At 37.2% G+C, this 23,321-nt stretch overlaps 1 protein-coding gene across 9 annotated transcripts; it reads right to left on the minus strand.

The window, feature by feature from the left end:
• Window positions 1-2,418: 2,418 nt before the first annotated feature.
• LOC105039131 (O-fucosyltransferase 15) lies at window positions 2,419-23,049 on the minus strand. Of its 9 annotated transcripts, none has more exons than XM_073244557.1 (13): window positions 22,802-23,049; window positions 22,545-22,691; window positions 21,129-21,215; window positions 15,371-15,474; window positions 8,289-8,372; window positions 8,073-8,168; window positions 7,773-7,834; window positions 7,166-7,254; window positions 6,135-6,255; window positions 5,861-6,004; window positions 3,889-4,217; window positions 3,470-3,710; window positions 2,419-3,254 (listed from the first exon to the last, which is right to left on the minus strand). In XM_073244557.1, exons 4-13 carry the CDS (start codon window positions 15,465-15,467, stop codon window positions 2,925-2,927), a joined length of 1,593 nt encoding a protein of 530 aa, XP_073100658.1. In that variant the 5' UTR covers window positions 15,468-15,474; window positions 21,129-21,215; window positions 22,545-22,691; window positions 22,802-23,049; the 3' UTR covers window positions 2,419-2,924. The 9 variants fall into 9 exon arrangements, with proteins under 9 accessions (XP_073100658.1, XP_073100655.1, XP_073100653.1 ...); XM_073244554.1 differs by having other exon boundaries at window positions 22,207-22,691; XM_073244552.1 differs by having other exon boundaries at window positions 21,999-22,691.
• Between the last annotated feature and the right edge of the window lie 272 nt (window positions 23,050-23,321).

The following is a 23,321-nucleotide window of genomic DNA, read 5'->3' on the forward strand; positions in this document are numbered from 1 at the left end:
TGGAGATGGGGTCGGAGCCGGCGAGTCTTGCCGAGATCTGGCTATGGAGGCCGTAGATCGCCTGGTGGATGCCTTTCGGAGAGGCATTAGGTTGGGATCTGGCCGGAGAAAAAAAAGAAGATGTCGAAGAAGATGACCGGAGACAGTCCCGTTGAGTATTCCTTTAAGAACAAGGATCCTGCGAAGACACAGACCCTCCCTCTAGCGTCAATTCTGTTGGTGCAGAATTCTGTCGATGTCAGAGAAGCTGGAGTCGAGGGGATCACAGCCACCATCGGGACCTACAAGGAAAGTCTAAACCGGAGTTGGGGGTACTTCGGCAAGATCCTCTGACGTTCAAGTCAGTACTCTGCTTCAACAGAAATGGAGCACTCGAATGGGATTTCAGCAAAATTTAGAGATAGTGCTTAGAGCTTAAGAGTTTTTCGAGAGCTTGAGAAAGCTTGAAAAAACTTACCAAAACTGTTGCCTTATCCCATTTTATAATAGAATGCGGTATGGTCCCGCCATTAATGGTGCAGACAACTGGAGAGTTGTCAAATCGTCGGGGGCTGTTAAATCGACGTGGGTTGTCAGGTCATCAGAATTAACCCATGTCGTTGGCAGGACAATGTCTCAGGACGGCCGCACAGCATGTCCTTGACAGGACAATAGTCCATAGTGGTTGTACGGCATTTGGACGAGTTGGCCGACCATATGTCGGTATTCGACTGCCGGAATGTCAGGTGATGACTCGAAAACACCGTCGGCTGATCTGGTGCCTTGTGAAAGTCGGACGTCGGCTGCCACCCCCGACAGTGAGTCGGTGATATGGGTTCGGCTGTTCGACCGGTTGGAAATAGTATTAGTCTGTTTGTCCGGCATACTTTCGGCCGGATATTGTCAGTAGTCATTGTCGAAGTCGCCTGTCTGTCCGGTGGGTAGAGTCGGGCGTCGGTCAGATCGGTCCGAGGATAAGTCGACATACGGGGGTCAGTCGGTATATCCCAACAAGGACCATGCAATAGTTTCTTTCCTATCTCGTGGTCCATGACCACCACCACATGGGTCGATCACTGGAAGGTCATAATAGTGGAGGCCATAGAAGATTCAAACTCCCTCCTTGGCATCCAGCACTACTCAGTTGTAACTGAGATGGAGCTCATCCGTTGTAGAAGTTCGTCTGGAATCCAATTCTATTGTAGAAGTTCGGACGGAGTCCGGAAGGAGGCCGCTTACTGTAGAAGCTCGGATGGAGACCGGTTGCCGTGGAAGCCCAGATGGAGACCGCTTATTGTAGAAGTTCGGATGGAGTCTAGTTACTGTAGAAGTCCTGCTGCTGAAGAAGTCCGAATATTGACGAAGCCCGAAAGAAGCTCGGAGTAAAGTCAATCGTGACAGGAGGAAGTCTGGAAGAGATTCGGAGAGTAGTCGATCACTGTAGAAAATCGACTGATAGTGAAGCCTAGAGAGCATCTGGAGCAGTCCGATAGACGACTGAAGGAGGTCATTATTGGAGAAGTCCGGAGGGTACAATAGGAGTTTGTCCGTTGAAGGAATCTGGAGGACACTGTAGAAGGTCAACTACTGGAGGAGTCCGGATGGTACTGTGGAAGCTCGAACGATCGGAGGAGTTCAAAAAGACGCCGCACAAAGTCGGAAGTCGGAAGAGTCCCGAGAGAGTTGGCCTCTTACGAACTTCGGCTGAGATTATTTTATACCCAACAAGTGATATTACTGAAAAAAATGATCAGCGATGTTACAAGATATTAGATAATATCCTTGTTTCTAGCATAAAATATAATGCAAATTTTGCAATGGATTAATCCAATATGGCCAAACCCTTACATGGGGTTCTTTAGTATTGTTGACATGGAGGTCAAACTAATTTCATCGCCCCATACTACCTCATGGTACTGAACCACGGAGAGTAACTAACATGTTTGATTGAAAAAAATTGGACTGAAATAAAAATAAAAATAAATAACTCTTATTTTAATTGTTTGTTACGAATAGTTTCATTCCACTTCCAATTATGAAGAGATAAAAATATTCTAATCCTCTGAAATTCAATCCCCTGCCACTCTTAGTATTCAAATACCATTTTGATTCCGATTCACATCACGAACCAAACATCCGAGAAGATATAGCTATTGGAATTTCCATTCCAATCCATTCCTATTCTGATTTTAGTTGAGAACCAAGCACCCTGAATGGCTACATAGCCACAAACATCATCAGATCTACCATATTGGATGGGCAAAAAACAGAGGAAAAAATAAAAAAAAGGTAAGACCCACGCAGCCAACAATTTCCTGTTTGCTTATATAAACAGTTAATTAAGCACCCACAAGCTTTGGGCAAATTTTGTATAGCACACTATTAGCTAAGGTTGTAAAAACCTTCATTTAGCCTACAACATTATTAAGGAAGAGAGAATTTAACAAAGGGAAAAAAATCAACAATGAATATTGAACAATGGTCATCAAATAATTCTGGTTAACATGCCTTTCCAATTACATTTGTTATACAATCTTTTCCCCCAAAAGATGCAGTCAATTGTTACATATCATCATCCATGTCCAAATTATTGGCCTCCTCTTCATTCCAGTTATTTTGCGCTTGTTGCTTTACCATCGACAATTTACTGGCATCCCTGGAACCAAAACTGAAGAAGCATAATTTACCAAAATCAAATAACGATGCGAAACAATGCTTTCCCTTGTCCAAAGCTTGGCCACAAACTCATCCCAATGGGCAAATCACAATTAATGCATAGAACCCGCATCCTCCAGAAGCTCAGATAACTTTCAATACTTAGATGGGAGATACAATGTCCAGAGATTCTCTCATGGTCATCCATTTTTCAGACCACTTCAGCATCTCACTGAAAACACAATGAACCATTAACCCTGAAAGTACTCGCATATGTTTCAGGAACATACTTACGAAAGCAATGCAATTGTGTCATTAATCTTGCACATGCATTCTGGACATCGTGGATGTCTGTACACGCTCCTTGCAATTGGCCTTTCAAAAACCTGCTTAGTCTGTCTAATTGCCTTTCTCACTCTGCGCTCAAATTCCTTCCACTCTATTGTTGAATTCTTTGAGAATATACTGGCTAGCCGACGCTTATTAGGCCGAATTGTGGGGAGTCTCCCATCCCCATAATACATACGATATCCAGAAACAAGAGACGATAGTTGGCTCCCTGAGTCCGTCATGGCAAATGCATCAGCGGCGGCACATGCAATGAAGTCCAAAGCTGCTAACTGGAAAACAAAAATATTGGCATTGAACTCAGCATTTATGTAATTCTGCTTGAATGGCATTTAACATCTGAAAAAGGAACCAAGTGACTTGAGTATAGAGGTTTGGTTTAATATATCTTCCCTCTTGGTTTTTCCCCCTTTCATAGAAATCGTATATTCATAAAGAAAAAAGGGAGGGGGAGGGGGGAGGAGGGAGGAGGATGGATGTGAAATACCTGAGATGAAAAGTTACGGAATGGTTCGATTTCAGATGAAGAGAGAAGAGTCTCTTTGGTTACCAAATTAGGATACAAGCTTGTCATAGCAGCCATTCTTGACTTCCCTCCATAAATTTGTGCACCCGCAACATATATGTTGGTTCTACGTTTGAAACCTAGAGCAGCAAGCATGAGCACTGCTTCTTCAGGCGTGAGTGGGCACTGGCCTTCTGAACGCAGGAATGCAGCAGAAGGTATCCTGAAATGTGCAGGAAAAAGATTCTGAGAATTTGCATTTAAATCTATAACCAAGGACTTCTAGAGATGTAAAAGGTGACAGATCGATCAAAACATAGTAAAAACAGATATGCTCAGAAAAATCCTAAAATCATTAATTTGTTCATCATCAGTAAAGTTTGAAGCACTACTGTGCATACTTCTTGGTCTTCCTGAGAAGTGTCAATGCAGGAAAATGGGCTGCTCGGTATGCTTCTAACTCCTCTATTTCATCCTTGCCACCACCAAAATAACACATAGAATATGCGGCCATGTCAATTTCAAACCTGAGGTGCACAGCTAAGTATTTGGAGGGAAGATTCTTTAATCCAGTCATATCTGGTTTCCCTGCAAAGGCACCTAGCAGATTCTGTTCCAAGGGTGCAGAATGCGATCTATGCTTACGCATCCTTTGTACAAGCAAAGCACCAGTTTCTTGTATTTTATCAACAAATCGAAGAGCATGAAAGTTGCATCTGCATCGAAGCCTCTATATATACCCTTCATTAGACAGACAAGCATAAATCCGCGGCTACAGAAGCATAAAGCGATTAAAATAAAACATTTACTGAGATAGCAAGCGCTATATAAAATTTTTATATAATAACAAGATCTATCCTCTAATGAACCAAGGTAAAACGATGTATACATAGAAATCCGAATGAAATATCCACCTTCCATTAACCAACTGATGATGAATCAGTGAGGAGGATTTGATTTGCTTCACTGGCCAGAGATAAAGCTCTATGAAAAAAATCCCATCTTCTAGAATATTTCAGTTTTTCAGCAAGCTATAAACTTGTAGACTAGTATTAGTATGTGTCCAGGTCATAACTACCATCCACTTTAGCATCAACAAATTTCAGAGAGAAAAAAGCAAGTCAACATTGAGTTTGATGAATGATAAATCAAATGATTCTAGGACAGGTTTTTGGCATCGGAATTAAGTCTACTTGACAATGCATAATTGATACATGACAGAAAAGGAAGGGTGAAACAGATGGAAGGGTAACCTTCCTGTTTCATCTGCAGGGTAAAGATATCTGAAGTCATAAAGTTCTCAAGTTCCTGATTACATTATCTGTACAAAGATGATTCAATATAGTCATTCCAACCTATATAAAAAAACTTTCGATTGAGGAACTATCTCTCATATCTAATAAATTCTCAGATAAAATCCTAAGTCTAAAATCATTCAAAATCAAGAAGATATTACTTTGTTGATGGATATAATCTAGAACAAGCTATTAAAAGTTTGGAAACAGCACAGTTGTATCACAAGCACAGACCATAACATTCCATCTCACACATGAAAAATATATTGTTTTCAAAGTTCTGTTTTGTTAGTATAATACATCTAACATCACCATAGCCAAAGCTTGAACGCATAATCAATAACGGACTCAGTTCTCTTCTTCAGTTCCTATAATTGTAGCAAATTTTTCTATCCAATAATTTATGGAAGATCTGAGGAATTCTAGGCATATGAAATTATAAAACTTCTAGATTTTCATCATATGCAGAAGATAGAAGTTGACCAAGAAAACCTTTAACAAGAGAAAATTATGATGCGACTCCATTGCACGATTTTCCTTCCTGAAACACACAAATGTGTTACTTAAACTTTTCTTATATACCAATCGTCCTACTGTTTCTTATTGTACCTTCTTATTCTGGTAGTTGAGAAACAAATTTTTTTGACATGATTATTCTGATAGACAAACAGAATTCTTCATGTTACATAGACAGACTTCTTCTGTCACAATACTTAATCATCATACTTAATCTTGTACTGTATTTATCTAAAAGCACCAAACCAAGATCCTAGAGCAAGAATTTCATGGTCAGAACCAAATTCTCCATAGAAAAACTAAAACCTAAAAGTATGTGGTAATATTTCCAATAAAAGTGCAACATAACAAGTACTTAGTTAAATTGCTATAAAAGACTTCACAAAAATGCATATTTTTCTGTCTCCAGTAATAGAAATGCAGACAACACATGCACAGAGAAATTAGAAAAAAGAATACATAACTTTGCTTTCGATGTGAAACACTTTCATATGGAAGCTTAAAGAAATAGCATCAACATTCTTCTCTGAATGTAAGCATACATTTTACAGTTATAGCATACCTGTAGCTCAAATGGTATGGGGTCAAAAGCTAAGCGATTCCCAAATCCAACAAAATGGACAACACTATTTTTAATTAGGATAGGTAGAATCTTTTTCAGGTAAAAGCTTGGCTTTGACTCCTTCATGACTTCATCATCAGTAACCTAACAAACATTTTTGGTAAGTTCAAATTAAACAAGGACCAGGAAGATAGACAATATTGCTTGATATCTTTTTTCTTTTCTATTATTATATAAAAAAAAAATTCAAAATCTGCTAAAAATGTAAACTTACAAGGCTACCAATTGCCTCCAAGTCTAAAGATCGTAGTTCAACAGGCAGTTCCTTCACAATCCGGATATCAGCTTTTAAGTAATCAATAAAATGCTCCGCCTGATATATATCGCTGAACTGGCTAACATATAGAATTTAATAATGTCAAATTCTACATGTGAATAACTCAGAGTAGTTCTCTAATCTTAGCACTAGAAATATCCAACTAGTACTACCAATATAATCATCTAGGATGCATCAATTTTAATAAAAAAATGTAATAAAATAATTTGAAGCAGCTAAACATAAGCCCTCATATAGCAAATGAAACAAATATATTAAGTAAACTGATGGGAAATAGTTACCATAGCATGCACAGACTCATGTTGAGAATCTGAATGCAGGAAAATGCATTTCACGTTCTCTCACTGGTTCTTTTAACATTCATGTGATAGTCAAAATTTCAAACAAAGGCTGAATATAACATTGACTCTACAGGTACAAGGTTATGCCGTATCAAGCAATGCACTTGCCGCCATGATCCATACTTTTGCATGCTTTATAGCCAACTACACAGTAACCCCATGACAAATGGAGGTACTATGTTTTTTTCTTTTCCTAAAATGTGGTACCTCACCAGATTCTTAAAACTTGAAAACCCATGTATGCTTTCGTAAAAGGTTTTTATGTGTCATAAAACAACGGCAAACATCTTAGGATGGGCCTATTGAGGGCACATTGAAGTTATCCACTTAAAAGCTAATACCCATGCAACCTGCACTAGCCTATCTGCCAGGCTTTATATTTCAATGGGCATAAGTTAGGCCCTTGCTTTAAGGAAAGCCCTCCATTATAGATGAGGTTAAAGGCCTCATTAACAGCAATGAAGAAATCATATATGCCGCTCATGTAGTCACTGTTAATTTAACAATGAGATATACTCAATACATTCATATATGACTGATAAATGATATTTGCCATTATGATGATTTTTCTAAATCTTTTTCAATCAAAGGAATAAACATGAAGATAAACAGCATTGAAGAAAATACCTTTTATCTTTCCAAACACTGTTATATGAAAAATGTGGAATAACAAGAGTTGAATTAAGTAACCGAGCAACAGCGACAGCATTGCAGATCTGTTGATCAGATAAGTGATAAAAATATCAGAAAGATCAGGAATTAAAAGTAGACAAGAAGAACAGAAACTTTGAATCCAAACAGCATAAATCAAATATCTATGAGGAAAAATGAATTTTGTTCTGATTCTGACACACCCACATTTTTCTTTTAGATTCTATGATTGAACAATAAAGTTGTCATGCCTATATATAACTAACATGAGAATCTCCAATCATGAAATTTATGATATTTATTCTTTTCCCTAGATTCTTAAATCCAGATGAATTCAACAAATTGGCCATTCTTGATATACAACCTAAATTTGAAAATGCAAACAGACTACCATAAGAAGGTGTAATTTATTTCAGGTATTCAAGTATAAACAATAACCATGTTCTCCCATTTAAAATTCAAAACAACAAACAATGTTCTTAAGACTAAAATGTTGCAGTGTATGGGCATTTAATTTCCCTAGCATTTACTAATGAAAAAAAAAATATGATAAAACAAAATGTTTTTCAGGAAGAATGCTTACAGCCACTCGCTGCTGGTTTATGCCACCAGTTGCACTGACTAGGATGTATCCATTATTTCCCTCTATGTTGGCAAGAAACAAACATAAGCAATGGATATGAGAAAGAAAAATGAACATTGCTTGCCAAAAGTGTGAGGAATGATTATATGAATCCAAGGAGCAAAGTGTGAAGATACATGCTCTCCTCATACAATATACTGAAAACATATTATAGCAAAAAGAAGATTTTCTTTCTTTCTCTCTCTTTTTTTTTTTTTTTTTTTTGTCATTATGCAAAAAGAACATATGAATTGATGATACCACAAGTTTCCCAACTACGTTGATTGGCACAAGGAGTCCACGAAACAGCAGGATCTAGAGGTTCTTGCCATAAATCTTTAGGCTCTGGTTTACTCTCTGCCTAGATGTCAACATCCAGAAGGAACATGATTAGAATTATTAATTGTGTGAAAAACAAAAAACGTGCTGCTTAATCTATATTTTGATGAAATAGGAGAGACTGAATCCAAATCTTACTTCGGCCAAGGCATGAGCTGCCAAACCCAGTAGCTTGGAGAACATGACTCCATGAGGTGATTTGACTTTTCCATGCCATTTGTTCTGCAAGTTTTAATATTTGTGAAAAACAACTCAACTAATAAATTGTTATAATGGTCTAGTAGCAAAAGCGATCAGTATATTGGCAGATTTCAGAATTAACAGCACCCTCAATTATATGTGTTCAAAGTTTGTGGAGCGTCTATGAAAATACTGCAAAATATTAGTTTTGGAACACTTTGTTTGGCAACAGCTGTGATGGGCATCCATCAGTGAAAAGCAAATGCATAGATCTACTGGATTTTATCAGATATAATTATTTAATTTTAATGAACTTAAAATTACAGTGAGCTGAATGGGATAAAGACCATAATCATACTTATATACATAACCATATTCTTATGACTCATTTAGATGCCGGTGAATTTAGGATAGGCACAATGTTAAGTTGTTTGGTATATGGCCCTATTCTGTTACCTCTAATTGTGATAGATTTTGAAGTTTGAACCACCCAGTTTTAATACATCCATATATATGGGTGAGAAGAGGCATATGTCAGTGCACAAGCTGGTCGCCAGTCCGTTAAATACTAAGTTGTGATAATTTCCACTCAAGCTATGTAATTTTTACCTTTTCCAACAATTCAAGAACATCTATGGGATCCAGAACAGGGCTAAGTTGGACCCGTCTATAATAAACAGTATGTACAACCATAGATATCTATTATCACTCAAAGACCAGAATATGAAGGAATTTGCATATCCATTACAGCTTGTCTATCTACTAGTTGGTGGTTTCCAAAATTATTTAAACTAACAGATTTAGAATTTAGCTCACACCCACAATAAGCCAGCATATCGACAACATCTAGAATAAAATAATTGGCTGTGATAACAATAGTCATTCTGTAATCCACTTACTATTCATTTCTTTGATCTATTTTACCAGTGGAATATGTTCCAAACTGATGTAATATGAAAAGGTCAAGCTAAAACATTGATCTACCATCTACTAACATATTATCTTTTAGTATGCAGAATTAATAATAAAAAATACATTACATAGAACTTTCATTTATCTAATAAATCTAAATAATGTAATAAATAACAAACTTTTAAATTTGATGAAATTTAACAATATTTTAAATATTATATATTAGAATAATATTATACAATGATATCATTAGTTTAGTATATTTTAATAGTAATATGATTACATTATTATAATATAATAATATTTTATATTACAGAATGATTATTATAATAGAATAATAATGATGATAAATATATTATATTATAATATAATAATATTATAGTATTGCAATGTATTGTACCATCAAAATTGCTATTATTAAGTATTGTTAACTTATAGATCATTTTTAAATTAAATTTTTAAAAAATGTTGTTGCCAGAATTTGAATCGGGTGTTCAACAAAAAACAGCTTCTTGACACATCTCGAGTAGAGCTCTTGGCTAGAAGTTAAATTGGAACTTTTCCCTAGACATTTTTTTCAACTTTTGAAGAAGCAGAGAAGTTGTTTCAAAATTTTTACCAAACATCTCAAAATCACTCAAAAAGAGTTTTTGGCCTTCCAAGAGGTTCTTTTTTAGCCTTCCAAAAGCAATAACAAACAGAGCCTTAGTTCCATGTCTTCAACTTGTGTGACTTCAAAATAAAAATAAAGTATGCGCAGATTTTTTTTTACTCAAAAAAAAAAAGGATCCTCGTCGACTGCTATATTGAGCAGTCATCAATAATCACGCTGATAGCTATGATATCGCAGCTTAAATGTTGTAAGGAAATAGTCTAAAATAGTATAGCTTAGGCGGTCAAATTTGGGGCAATATTGGAATACCGGACCAGTAAAGCCTTGTTTCCCGGAGTGTTTCATTCACTCAATGCATTGTATGCTAATCCGAACCTAAACTTACCATCTGATTCAATTGTCTACAAATTATATCAAGTATCTAATGCACAGGAACTTCCAATGGTGGACTTAATCTCACACTGGATGATGTTAACTGGAGCAGTTTGCCCTGAATTGCCGTCTTAAAAGACCAGGCTTAGCATCTTCCACCCCTATCCAAATCACACATTGAGACCACCCTAATTCATCAATAAGCCTATCTTAAACCATTGACGAATCAAAGAAAAAGCTGCAGAGCTTCAGGATCTGTTTAGATGCTGGGAAGGGAATGGAAACGAAAGGAATCTGAGAAAATGGTTTCACATGATTATGTGCAGATCGCCAGACCAAACCAGAATACTAGCTTCAAACCTAACAGGGAATCTAAACAAATATTAGCTGTTCTTGAACATTGATAGACCATACCCTGATTCGTTAAAGCGTGCGGATTAAATCTATACTCTACTGACAGAATTATAACTTTTCTATCCTTCCGAGCTACGAAGCCTAATATTCTTTGGGTTACTTCAACCAAACAAATTCGAAATGGTACCCGAGTTGCCGGCATCGACGACGTCGACGAGTTGGAAATCCCAGAATTCCTGCGGCGGATGGAACGTTCTAATGGAAGCCGAGAAAAGAACCACCAGTTCATGAGAAAAAAGAAGGCCACCACACCAATCCACGCCGCAATCTCCCTCTTCCTCCTCCGCCTCCATCCTCTCCCACCACCTCCGCCGCCACCAACCTTCTTTTTCCTCGACAAGCACTGCTTCTGCCTCGGCCGCCGCTCCACCGCCTCCTCGTCGCCCAAAGAGAACCCGAGACACGCGACTACTCTCATCCACCATCTCGGACCATAGAACCCCCCGGAGGAGGCGAGCCGACTGGCCCGAAACGGGGAGGAGGCGGCGGCCAAGGCCACAGGCGAGGCCGGGCGGCTCCTCGGGGTGGTGGAGTGGGACCGGGGGTGGAAGCTGCTAGACCAGGCGGCATGCTCCTCATCGGACGGCGACGGCGTCGCATGGCGGAGGGGAGGGAGGGCTTGGAGCTGGGCTTCGAAGAGCGAGGAGGGTGGGCCATCGTCAGACGAAGAGGCCATTGGGGTCGAGTCAGTACTCGGCGGCAGTGGGTTGGGGGTGGACTCCGTTTAACTGCGGCTGGTTCCGTGTCTTTTTTTATCTTTTCGGGGACAGATAGCCGGTGGAATCGGCAAGACCCCATTGGGGTCGACTCAGCACTACTGGCTTGGGGGCGGACCTTTCATTGTTAGTGGGGTTGGTTCCATGCTTTTTTTTTTCTTTTCTTTTTGTGGGACAGAGAGCCGGTGGAATCGCGAAGGAGAACACGAAATAGGATTAGTTCAATGTCCACGTGCTCGTTGGAGTTGCCCTGATCTGGTGCGGTTGCTTGGGTGTTCTCAGTTTTTGTGATCTCGCTTTCGCCTTTCCGTGATTTGTGGATTAGCAAAAACCTTTTTTTTTTTTTTTTTTTATTCCAAGGTCTGCTGCATAGTTGCTTCACGTCACAGTATTAAAGCCACCCATGTTGTTTATGGTATCTTGGGACATGCTACCTGGACTATTACAGCTTGCACTTCAATATGATGAGCTAAAAGCAATAAGAGGGCCAGAATTACCATACATCTTCTCCACTGATGATAGTCTGTTTGTGGCCAGAGCAACCATAAGGGACACCATGTGTCTTAAAGCCTTAATAGATCTTTTACGTATGCTTTCTCAGGCCAAACTGTTAATCTTCATTAGTTGTGCCTCAAATTCAACCCTTCCACTTCGTTAGCTACTAAAAGATGGATCCACTAGGTATTTCAAATTCATATAAGGGATGGGGTCTGGCTGCCTATTTCCGATGGTGCATTGACACCATTTCATTTTACTTATTTCTTGAATAAGATAGGAAAAAGGACAATGGATTGACAATGGAATGCTTTATTCTTTGCGGGATGAGCAACCTTACTTTAATCTGTCTATTCTTGAATTCCAACTTATTCCATATCATCTTTAAGTATATACGGCTACCATATCAAGAAAGAGGTTTCGAGCATTCTTATAGAGACATTCTCTTTTTTGCTAAAGTTCTCATAGGGACATTCACCAAGCAATAGAGGGCTTTATCTTTTATCTTGGGATATCATTTGTTTTCCAAAGCAGCTGGGTGGCTTGGTTCTTCAACCAAAATAGCAAGCTTTTTTATCCGATGCTGCGGCTTGGCTGGTGCTTAATCCCGACTCTTGTCAAAGTCAAATATAAGTTTCATGGCATATGGATTATTTATCATAAGCCTTGTAAGTATTCAGTCCTTTGACATCGAATTGTGTCACAATCATCTTCTGCTGGGTACAATTTCATTTGGTACCTTTCCAATGACAATTCAGTGGATTTTATGCATGATCCTTGGATTTCTACTTTACTTCTTGCCTTATGGTTGAAATTTATTAATATGAATAATCCTTTGCAGGATAAAATAGCGGCTGATTTTATTAGTTTTGATCGTAAGGAGATTTTGCTATCCTTAATTCTTCAGCTGCTATGATGTCCCAAGTTCTCGCTATTCCTAGAGCGCATGATTATTAGCTTGATTAGCTGTCATAGCACTCTTCTTGTTTCCACGTAATCTCTCAGCCTTGCATACTGTTAGGAGGTTGCCCATTCCTATGCCTATTAAAGTGCTTGCCTGGAAACTATCGTAGCGAAACTTACTAGGTAAGCAGTTTCAATATCACCAAGGCATCTTAAGGGACGACCAGTTATTGTATCATTGGACTGGTTGACAGTGAGTGCCTAAATTATATTCTGTTTCAGTGTCCCTTTGCTAGCCAAGTCTGGCATCTGTCGGGATAGATTTTGTCCTGACTCTTTGCCAGCATGGGATGATGCCATGTTTGATGCCTTGGTAGAGAACCAAATTCATATCATTCCTGCCTACACCGTATGGCCATTATGACAAACTCGGAATTTCAGGATGTTCCAAGGATTGCTATACCCAGCTGGCACGGCAATTAAATGGCCACCAAATTTTGCATCATTGTTTTTAACTCACCGTTGGGGCACTAGGGTATTACCCTGTCGAGATCTACTTCCACACCTATTATTGTTTCCTGGATAGCCCCCATCCCTAATATTTTAAAGATAAACTTTGATGCTTCAATACGAGACCTTAAGGCAGCTACAGGCTGCATTATTGCTGTTGCAGGTACTCTCACATCCTTCGTTTAGGCCAATGTTGAGCTTCTTGCAGCCTGAAAGGGTCATTATGTAGCCATTCATCATTTTAAGGCTCAGCAGATGTGGGTACAAGGGGATTCTGTCACTGTTATCTCGTGGATCAATGGTCTTCCTATATGCAGATTTCTTTCTAACCCACTGTTGAAGGACATTAGCACTGAACCAATGTTATTCTTCTCACTTTGAAAGCTTCTCATGTTTTTAGAGAAGCCAATCAGGCTGCTGATTGGGTTGCAGCTCCAGCAATGGCGGGGAAACAGGTCATCTATCAGGGCTTTGATACTGTTCTAATGGAGTTTCATCGCATTTGGGTGGCTGATGCTTATTCTGAACAATACCCAAGATACTAGTTTACGTTTTTCTTTGGCCCATGAGCTCTTGTACACACACAACAAACAAATTAACAAAAAGGCAACCTGCGTAGGAAAGCAACTTACCTTGTCGATATTGGGGTTACCCTTGCCAGCTTTGAAGCATTCCGATTAAACAAACTGTTTCACATGGCCATTTCCTTTAGCTGTTTATATCGCTAATAACCAGTAATGGCATGTGCCATTGATTTATAAATTATTCCATGGCATCTGGTATATGTAAATGAAAGAAGCATGCGGTAGAATGACTGCAATCGCTTATTATTTTTATTATTATCTTTTCATTTTTATGAATAACGTAATACGTGATTCAATGGCCAGTTACAATCCTGCCGTGTGGTTTTCTATTTCTCATTAACAAAAAGAATAGTAAACAAGAAGATTGATTAATAATCAATGATATGTAGAGACAATAATTGAGCAAATAGTATAAAATTAAGAGACCAAAGCGCCAGGATAGAGTATTCTTGAGAATTACATGATCGCCAAAAGGACTGATACATAGAGAATCTACTATATTTTATAATTTTCTAAAATACAGCAACATCATAAATATGTTTTATATGTTTTGCACTTGTCTAATATTTTTCACTTAGTAACTAGTTTTATAAATGATTTTATTTAAGCATACACATAATCTCCAATTAAGTTCATTCAATTTTTATCTGACACATATCCCATATTACTCAACAAATAAAGCTGGACTTCTAAGCTCGACCAATGAACTCCCTAATAAATATACCAAATTTGTATCCTCTATCCGTGTCCCACCTTTTTTTCTGAATATATGTAATCTTGATTGCATCTATGCCATGAAAATTTGGTGAGCCCTTGCCCTCTACTTTCACAAAAAAATAAAATAAAATAAAATAAACTGATAGTTGTGGAACCAAGATGAACAACTATAATTGTAGGACCGGTGAACCTCTCTCCAAAAAAAAGAAAAAAAAAAATCTAAATCCACTCCTAAATTAAAGAACTTTTTCCAAGACAAGCGGAAGCTGCATTGTATACACGAAGCAACATGGAAGCAACCACTGTCCTCCAACATTTGTCAAGTGACAAACTGGCTCGGATGCAAATATCACAAACTAGTCTTGGACAAAATATGGAGTGTGATATTTTATACAATGGTTGTTACCAAAGCATGTGATGCCTTGTCTTAAATGTTTTTTATGTCATCTGAAGTATCTAGTCAACTATTACGGCTCAGTTAGGTAAGTAGCTGTTGTTATTAGTCCCTAATTTGGCACGTTGAAGCAGAACTACAAAAAGATCATCGTTTTCCTTTTTATGCACAAAGAAAAGCACTGGTAGGTGCATTCTGCAAATATACTTCCTAGTTTGTCCAGCTTAAGTTAGATTTCAAAGAATCTAAATGACTTTTTACATAGCTGATCTAACTATAAAGGTTCATGAGATATGTTACAGATCAATAAAGAGCTTAACAAGATACAATGGAAACCAGCATCATCCCTGGTAGTATTAATTTATACACATGCATGAGAATGCATAAGTAATTAACGATTATTGTCATACCATTATCACGTGAGAGGCTGCCTTGCATCTGCGTTTGGGAGAAACAGAATGGAACCACTTCTTCCCAGTAAAAGATCGAAAGGTGGAAAATTTGCATGGTTATTCTTGAAAGATTGCAGAAAAATAAAACAGCCACTGCTTAAACTTCAGCATAGAGGACAGAGGTATACAATTTAACTATCATGGACAAAATTATAAATTTCAAAGTCAAACAACACAAACACACACACAAAGAGAGAGAGAGAGCTCATATTTAGAGATTTGGGAAATAGTTTGGGATTTGAAAGATCAAATTTAGAGATACATGGGCCCGTGAATTCTCTACTTTCTAGGACAGGATTCCCGAAGTTTTTTTAGATTTTTTGAAACTTTAATTAAAAATATTTCTCTTTTCTGGTTGTATTGGAACTCTAATAAAGAGTAATTTAGCCAAAAAAAAGGGTTCAGCTACATAGAGGTATTTGGGTCCCAATCTTACTATAGTGGTAGATGTATGCATTAAACTAAAAGCACAAAAAAAAATTAGGAAATTTAATCAAAACCATGTTCTTTAGCCTAGCACCATAAATGAAAACCTTGCTACTATGAATGGAAGCAGAAAAATCAGATTATAATAACGATACAAACAATACCAAGGTTAGGTATTTAATTTACTGCAGTGACGTATTATAAACATGCACTATAATAGAAGCCTTGGAATCTGCACAAGCACATTATTCTTTTTTTAACAATACAAGGAAATTTCATCAAACATCTATACTTCAAACCCCCAGAGATCTGTTCAAGTACATGTTGCAATCATATGCTTTAACATGTCTCCAGAAAATTAGGTCTTAATGTGATGTCAACCATAGCTTACATTGAACTGGTTAAGGCCATTGTGGATGAGAAAGAAGCTTGCTGCCAACTACCTTAACAAACCGGTTATAGAGTAAAGAAACCTACCTTACTGGTTACAAGATCTAATCAGTTTTAGTCAGGTAGGATCTATCTCACTTTTTGGGTCAGAGTGGCTCAAAAATAACCCAAAAAAATCTATAAGAAGAGCGGATCCATCATGCTCGTTAATTGTATAAGAAGCATACCATAGAAGAAATTGTCATATATTACAATGCAACTGCCTTATTAACAACCTATTTCACATAACATGAACAACCTCATTAAATATATTAACAACATAAGTTAATTACGGGTCTTATTGAAGCTATTAAAGCAGCACATTAGCTTTTTTCATTACTTTCAGGTTATGTCAGGAAGTCTCCATAGCAGATCCAAATTTCAAACATGTCAGATGTTTTGATATAAACCTGAGAATGGAGATCCATATTTCAAACGTGTCAGATGTTTTGATATAAACCTGATTCCAAAATGATCCTTCAAATAAGAAATGTACAGGGTCATCTTCAGGTCAGTTTAAAACAGATGTGGGTTGATCTGAATTCTGAACAATATGTGATCCTAACAGCAAGCACTCAGATGTGCTCAAGCATGTTCTAATGACTGTGTTTCAACCCTATGTTACCTGGTTCATTTGGTGGAAATTTGCTACTTATTAATGAACCTAATTTGATAAGGGTAGAATTAGAAAATCTTTCCTAGATATGAGAGCAAATATTCTAAGGGGGTGCTTGGTTGGTGGCAGCAGGGGTCTGAAATCGGAATCGGAATGGATGGCTCCCATTCTAACCATTTGGTTGGGAGGAGTCCCATTTCGATTCCGATTCGGAGTGGAATGGAAATGACCCAATGTATATAGAACTTAATCCCTACTCTCCTCTATGGAATCAAATTTTCATTCCAATTCCAATTTCGACTCCAATTCCAGTCATGAACCAAGCACTTCGGAGGATTTGGCCATTCTGATTCCAAGCCATTCTCATTCTGATCTCGATTCCGATTCCAGTCGCGAACCAAGCACTCCCTAACTTCAATCATGAAATATGACAGTTAAGGGGTATTTGGTTCAGAACCGAAATTGGAATAGAAATGAAAATCAGAATGGCTTGGAATCGGAATCGAAATGGCCAAATCTTCCAAAGCGTTTGGTTTGTGACTGGAATCGAAATCAAAATTGGAATAAAAATTTGAATCCATAGAGGAGAGTAGGGATTGAGTTCTATATAGATTGAGCCATTCCCATTCCATCCTGAAATCAGAATCGGAATGGGACTCCTCCCAACCAAATGATTGAAATGGGAGTCACCTATTCCGATTCCAAACCCCCACTCCCTCCAACCAAACACCCCCTTAGAATCCTGCTTTGTTATCAAATCAAGTGCAAAAAAAAAATAAAAAATAAAAAATAAACCTTGGAACAGTGCTAAAAGAAAATGATGCATGTATAGAAAATTAAGTCTGTAAAACATTTTGATTTATCCAGGATTTTTTTTTTTAATTTTTAAATAAATGTTTATATTCTTTGAGATGATTCAAGTTGAGATATCTAAGGTGCATTTTACCCACTTTATCACATTCCCGGAGTATCCCAGTGGCCCAAAACTTAATGCTTTTAGGATCATAAACTCCTGCTAGAGCTTCCTATGTTATATTTTAATCAATGTCTTAAATGACTGAGACATTCTCCAAACTCCATGGGATTTAATGGTGTGGTTAGGTTCCAAATTTTATATTATACGGACCCATATAGCAATCCAGTTCAAAACATACTGATTCACTGGTATACCAAGTGAAGTAGGTAACCTTGTTTCAATTCTGCCACAACATTCTATACAATTTATGGTGGTTTCACCCATGTGAAAATATGGCCAAAAGACTTGCTAAATTGCTTGGTCAGTTTTCAGCAGAAACAATACTGAGCCTATAAACATTCTATTTCAGATTCAAGACTTCAAAAATGGTATGTACTTCATTAGGTATAATCTAGGAAGCACAGATACCATACGATACAGATATGGAGATATAACAAATTCTTAAAAATATAGGATACAATACAGCTAGGATACGGTATATTAAAAAATATAATATTAATATAGAAGCACAAATACTCAAGATAAATTTAACATATAAACATAAATCATAACTCAAAAGCACTTATGTTTGAAAAGTAAGCATCATTAGACATTAATGCATAGTCATTACAAGCAAAAATCCTAAAAGATAAACATAAAAACATCAATGTTTCAGTACCCAGCCGTATCCGATGTCGGAAAAACCAAAAAAGAGAGGAAAAACAACCTGACACGTGTTGGGTACGTATCACACCGTGTCCCCGCCATTTTCATATCGGAAATGTGTTCGACACTGGTATGGCTGCCATTTTGCCGTATCCATGCTTCCTAGGGTATAACATAATCAGTCTGGGGTTGTAATCACTCAGTATTCTGTGATATGTCTCTCGAACATGCTATGATTTATTGTATTATGCATTTTAGAAGTATCAATTAGTATCATAAGCATCTGATTTTTTTTTTTTAATGTTAATCCATTAATGAGGTAGAATTTATGTTTATTTTTGTCCAATCATTTATCAATCAATTGAACAAACAAATCAATTTTATAGACAGAATTCATGTAACCACCAGCATATTTCAAAATTTTCATCAACAGGCACATGTTCAACCAACAACCCGTTGGTGTACTTGCTCCCTCCTTCAGCTGTCAGGTGACACTTGCTCAGCTTCCATCAGGTTGAGTCCAACATGGTATGGCACTTTTATAATGATAGATCTGCTTTGTTGCTGACATACCTTAGACATCTAAAAAAGTAGTTGTTTTGATTTATCATATTGATTCTAGCCTTTAACTAGTGGTCTTAGCTAGTCCTTTTACTTCTTCCACAGTGATCATAATATCTGATCAGTGGTCATGCATCCCCAATCATCCCATCTTATAAACTGATCCATCTAGCAACTTATTGTAGAGTCCTTCATACATCTATTGCTAATGGTTTGACTACATGCCTAGCTTGGTCCCTCTGAATTGTTGCCAATACTTGGTCCAAAGCGCACTGAGTTTAACAAAGACAAAGAAAGAGGGACAGGTGAGAATTTAAGCCTCACTTCTGAATGCAAAAGAACATGCACCACACACATGCCTAACACCCCAACAGTAACTCGCCCACCCAGACAGATCCATATTAGCTTTTGTTGCATTTTTCTTTTAATCTGATGTGAGGGTGAGCCTAAAGCTTCATTTATTTCCCTTAAGAAAAAATTTAAGTACCTAAAACACAAAATAGTTAGCCCAGAATGTAGAGATGTGGTGAAGATGACAAATAGAAGTGTTAGTGAGATCATCATCAAATTCATCCATAACTAGTATGAGATTCTTGTGCAACATTCAGAAACTTTTCACCAAAAGAATTACTAGTTATCAAGTGTATGTACAGAATTCCAGAAATGATTCAGAACTCAAATGAATTGATCCAAATTAAATGGTTATTTTAACAAGAAGAAATCAAAAGAAATTGTATATTAGGCTTAGTACATATTAGGTAATTGAAATTATAAGAATTATTCCACGTACAAACCTGTCCCAAGCACATACTAACATTTCTCAAGCACCACCATTCCATTCATCCTTAGGTCCAAGATGTGTTATAAGATCCTTAATAAAGTGTGATATCCCACATGTTGGAGGAATCTTGAATTTGATAATGACCTAGTATAGTTATGCAATCATCTAGTTGAATAAAGTCAATAAACTGCAATCTATTTGTTGAAATGATACTTTATAGTAATGAAGTCCAAAAATTACTGATAACATTACATATGTGCAAATATAATGTCAAGGTCCATAAAGAAGTCTATACATCAAAAGATCACAAAACTAAAAGTCAGCTCTTTCTTGGATACGAATATAGCATATGTGCATCAATGTCAGTCATGTAAGTATTTATCTCAAACCTGATTCAAGCCCCTCAATTTCTCTAGAAACCAAATGTCTAGTTCACAGTCTCAAACCTCAAAGCAAAGGCAGGGTTTGGATCCACATATAAGAACAAAAAAATGAAAATGAATAAAGCAAAAATAATTTATTCAAATTTAGTTTTGGACATATACTTTAGTAGTTACCATTTTAGCAAGTCGTCTGATAGAGAATATTTTTGGGGAAAAAAATATTTTATGAAGTCTTAGAACAAACAAGAATCCCTTTGGAGTTAGAACATAATGGTCAAAGAGTGTCTTTAGATATTGGTGAACAAATATCGAATAAAGAATTTGTTCTGCATTTAATTGAACTGCATAAATTCAAATAATTATGTGGTAAATTGTTGTGGCCATTCCACAAACAACCTTTTCCTCAAATTTTCTTCTTCCTAATGTTTTTCATCCCCACCCCATACTTCATATCTTCAGGGACATTGCTTACAACTGTTCCAATCAGTTAGAAATTTCATTTATGAATTATTTCCAGCTTTGTGGAAAATCCAGTTTCTACTTATGGAGGATCCCACAGGTTGTCAACAATGGCTAGTCAGTCATTACAAAATCTCTTAAAACATTTAAATGGTTTTAATATCTGAATTGACAACAATATTGTTGAGGAACTAGGAAAATATGATGATTAATCAAAGTTGCCTTCTATAGAGTAGAAACCATTAAAACAGATAACTCGATCAACTAGAAGCTAGTTTTTCAATCAATATGAGTCACTGCACTATTATCAATTCTCCAAAATAAAGAAAGAATATAAATAAGAGTACAAAACAGAAGCAAATGCAAAAAAAACATTAGATGATTTAAGGCGAGAAATTAAAAAGTGATAACATAAATCAAGAGGAAAAAGAGGTGCATACCATTCAGTTGAGCTATTTGAGGAGGACAGAGGCCAGCCTTCACTGATAAGACAACTAGAATAACTTGCTTACCATTTAAAACAAAGGCTGCAATTAGGTGCACGTAAAAAATTAAAAAAAAAGGATTTCTTTATTTAAAATATTAAGTTCTATTTACATAAGTCTAAGTTACTTAACACTATGAAACAGAGAAATCGTAACCGAAATAAAATATAATCATACCATTTTATATAGTATATAAGCATTATATTTTCTAGCAGCATTTTAGTAACCCAATATTAGTATATTACATACTAACCCATTATTAGTATATTACACACTCCACAGTCTCAGATTGGAGATGAAACTGACATCATGTACAAGGTAAAATGTTTCAAAAGTCATTTTAAGAAAAAAGGTAGTCTTTAATTGCTTAAGCAGAACAGATATCCACACAACATGAAAGGAAGGTACAGCTTAAAAGACATAGGCAACACATAGCCATTTGAGAGGTTGCTTAAGCATTTGTGTGGTTATACCTAATAACCTTGAAGCATCCCAGTTGGCTTATTAGATACTGGTCCTTTCAACTTTATTTTCTGATCCCATTCTTCTCCTTCCTCCAATTCATGTTAATACTTGTTTAACTCATACATCACCCATTCGGAACCTAACTAAGTTTTAAATGATATGATCCTAAAGAAAATTCCTCCAATGAAAAATTGCAGCAACATATAGTTTCACAGAATGGACAACACAAGTATGGTATCATATGAAAGAAAATTTCGAATGAGCCAATAAAGATCGAATCTGTGCTTAGTGTATTGTTTCCACTTTGTTCTTTTAGATGACTGGACAATTACAGAGCATGGAATAATTCCCCGAACCAACCTATGTTTTTGAGCCGATAATGAATACTAGCATCCGATGACTGCTACTAATCTATTTTGGAACTCTGAGATGATCTCCATCACCAATGCTACTCAGAGCATGACTGGATCGCCCATACTATTACACACTATCCAGCAAAAAGGAAAATAACAGCTCAAATTCTTGTCAGTACAATGCCAATGAAATATAAAGAACACCAAATACAAACCTATATGAAGCAGATAAAAGAACAGAAAAGCAGGGAAAAAACTTGCAAGCGAGTCTAGAACATGGCACCTGCCAGCAGATAAGACAAAGTTTCAAAGCAATAGCAATCGCAAAAAAAGACAAAGAAAAACAAGTAATAATAGCATAAGTATATGACTGTGCAAAGAAAAAAGGAAGGCAAATGGTGTACCCTGGTAAATAACCAGCTTCAGCTATACGTAAAACTAAAAGTCATCGAGCAACAAGAAGATGAACAGAAGGGCGACGACATCAAGAAGATGAACAGAAGAAAACAATGGGCGAAGCAGAGACCATACTGGCATCGGCATAAGACCTAACCTTTCTAACGATCCAATCCCCCCGCGCCCACCAAGAAAGCGGCCGTTGCCGGAAATAAAGAAGGAAACGAAAACAGCGCCTCGAATGCCGACTTGAAACCCGCTTTTGAAATCGTTTGGTAATGACGCTGGTGATCGAACAGCGGCCCTGCACGGAGCTAAACCATGAATAGCGGAAGAAGCAAACCAAGACCGATGGGAGGGAAAATCAAGAAAAGAAACCCTAGCGAGGATAAATAAACGGGATAGGAGGTGTACCAGGACGGCGAGGTCGCGGTGGATGATTACCGGAGGCGGAACCCAAGAAAGGGGATGGCGAGAAGTCGCGTCCTCTTCATCAGCTTCGATATCATGGTGGCCGCCATTATTCTCACGCTATTCCGGTGGGAATAGGGAAGATACGGTTGTCGCTTCTGGCTCCGGCTGCTTTGCTCCGCGCACAAGAGACTTCGCACGATGAATTCTCTTGATTCTCGTCTTCACTCGAAGTCACGCCGCACGACCCCAACCTACACGCCCGGACTATGTAAAACGTGATGGTCACGTGATTTGCGCATGCCGTTAAAACGGCCCAATGTCCGCGTGTTGTTGCCATGCAGCAGCCCAATAAACGTGATTGTTGGCAAATTTTTTGTGCACCATAGGCGGTGCAGAAAATCTGATTTGGAATGTACTATTTTATCAAATTTATTTATATATTTATTATTTTTTTATATATATTTAATATTTATAGATTAATATTTTTTTTAAAAATTTGGTATGATAAAAATATTTTTAT

This window comes from Elaeis guineensis, chromosome 1 (genome assembly GCF_000442705.2).
Source record: "Elaeis guineensis isolate ETL-2024a chromosome 1, EG11, whole genome shotgun sequence".
Taxonomy (NCBI): Eukaryota; Viridiplantae; Streptophyta; class Magnoliopsida; order Arecales; family Arecaceae; genus Elaeis; species Elaeis guineensis.

Coding starts and splice junctions, on each gene's coding strand:
- LOC105039131 (XM_010915145.3), bottom strand. CDS start 11,317: ATGGCCTCTTCGTCTGACGATGGCCCACCCTCCTCGCTCTTCGAAGCC. Junction 8,173..8,288: donor CAGCTCATGCCTTGGCCGAA/GTAAGATTTGGA, acceptor GTTGACATCTAG/GCAGAGAGTAAACCAGAGCC. Junction 6,256..7,165: donor AGTGTTTGGAAAGATAAAAG/GTATTTTCTTCA, acceptor TCTATATGTTAG/CCAGTTCAGCGATATATATC.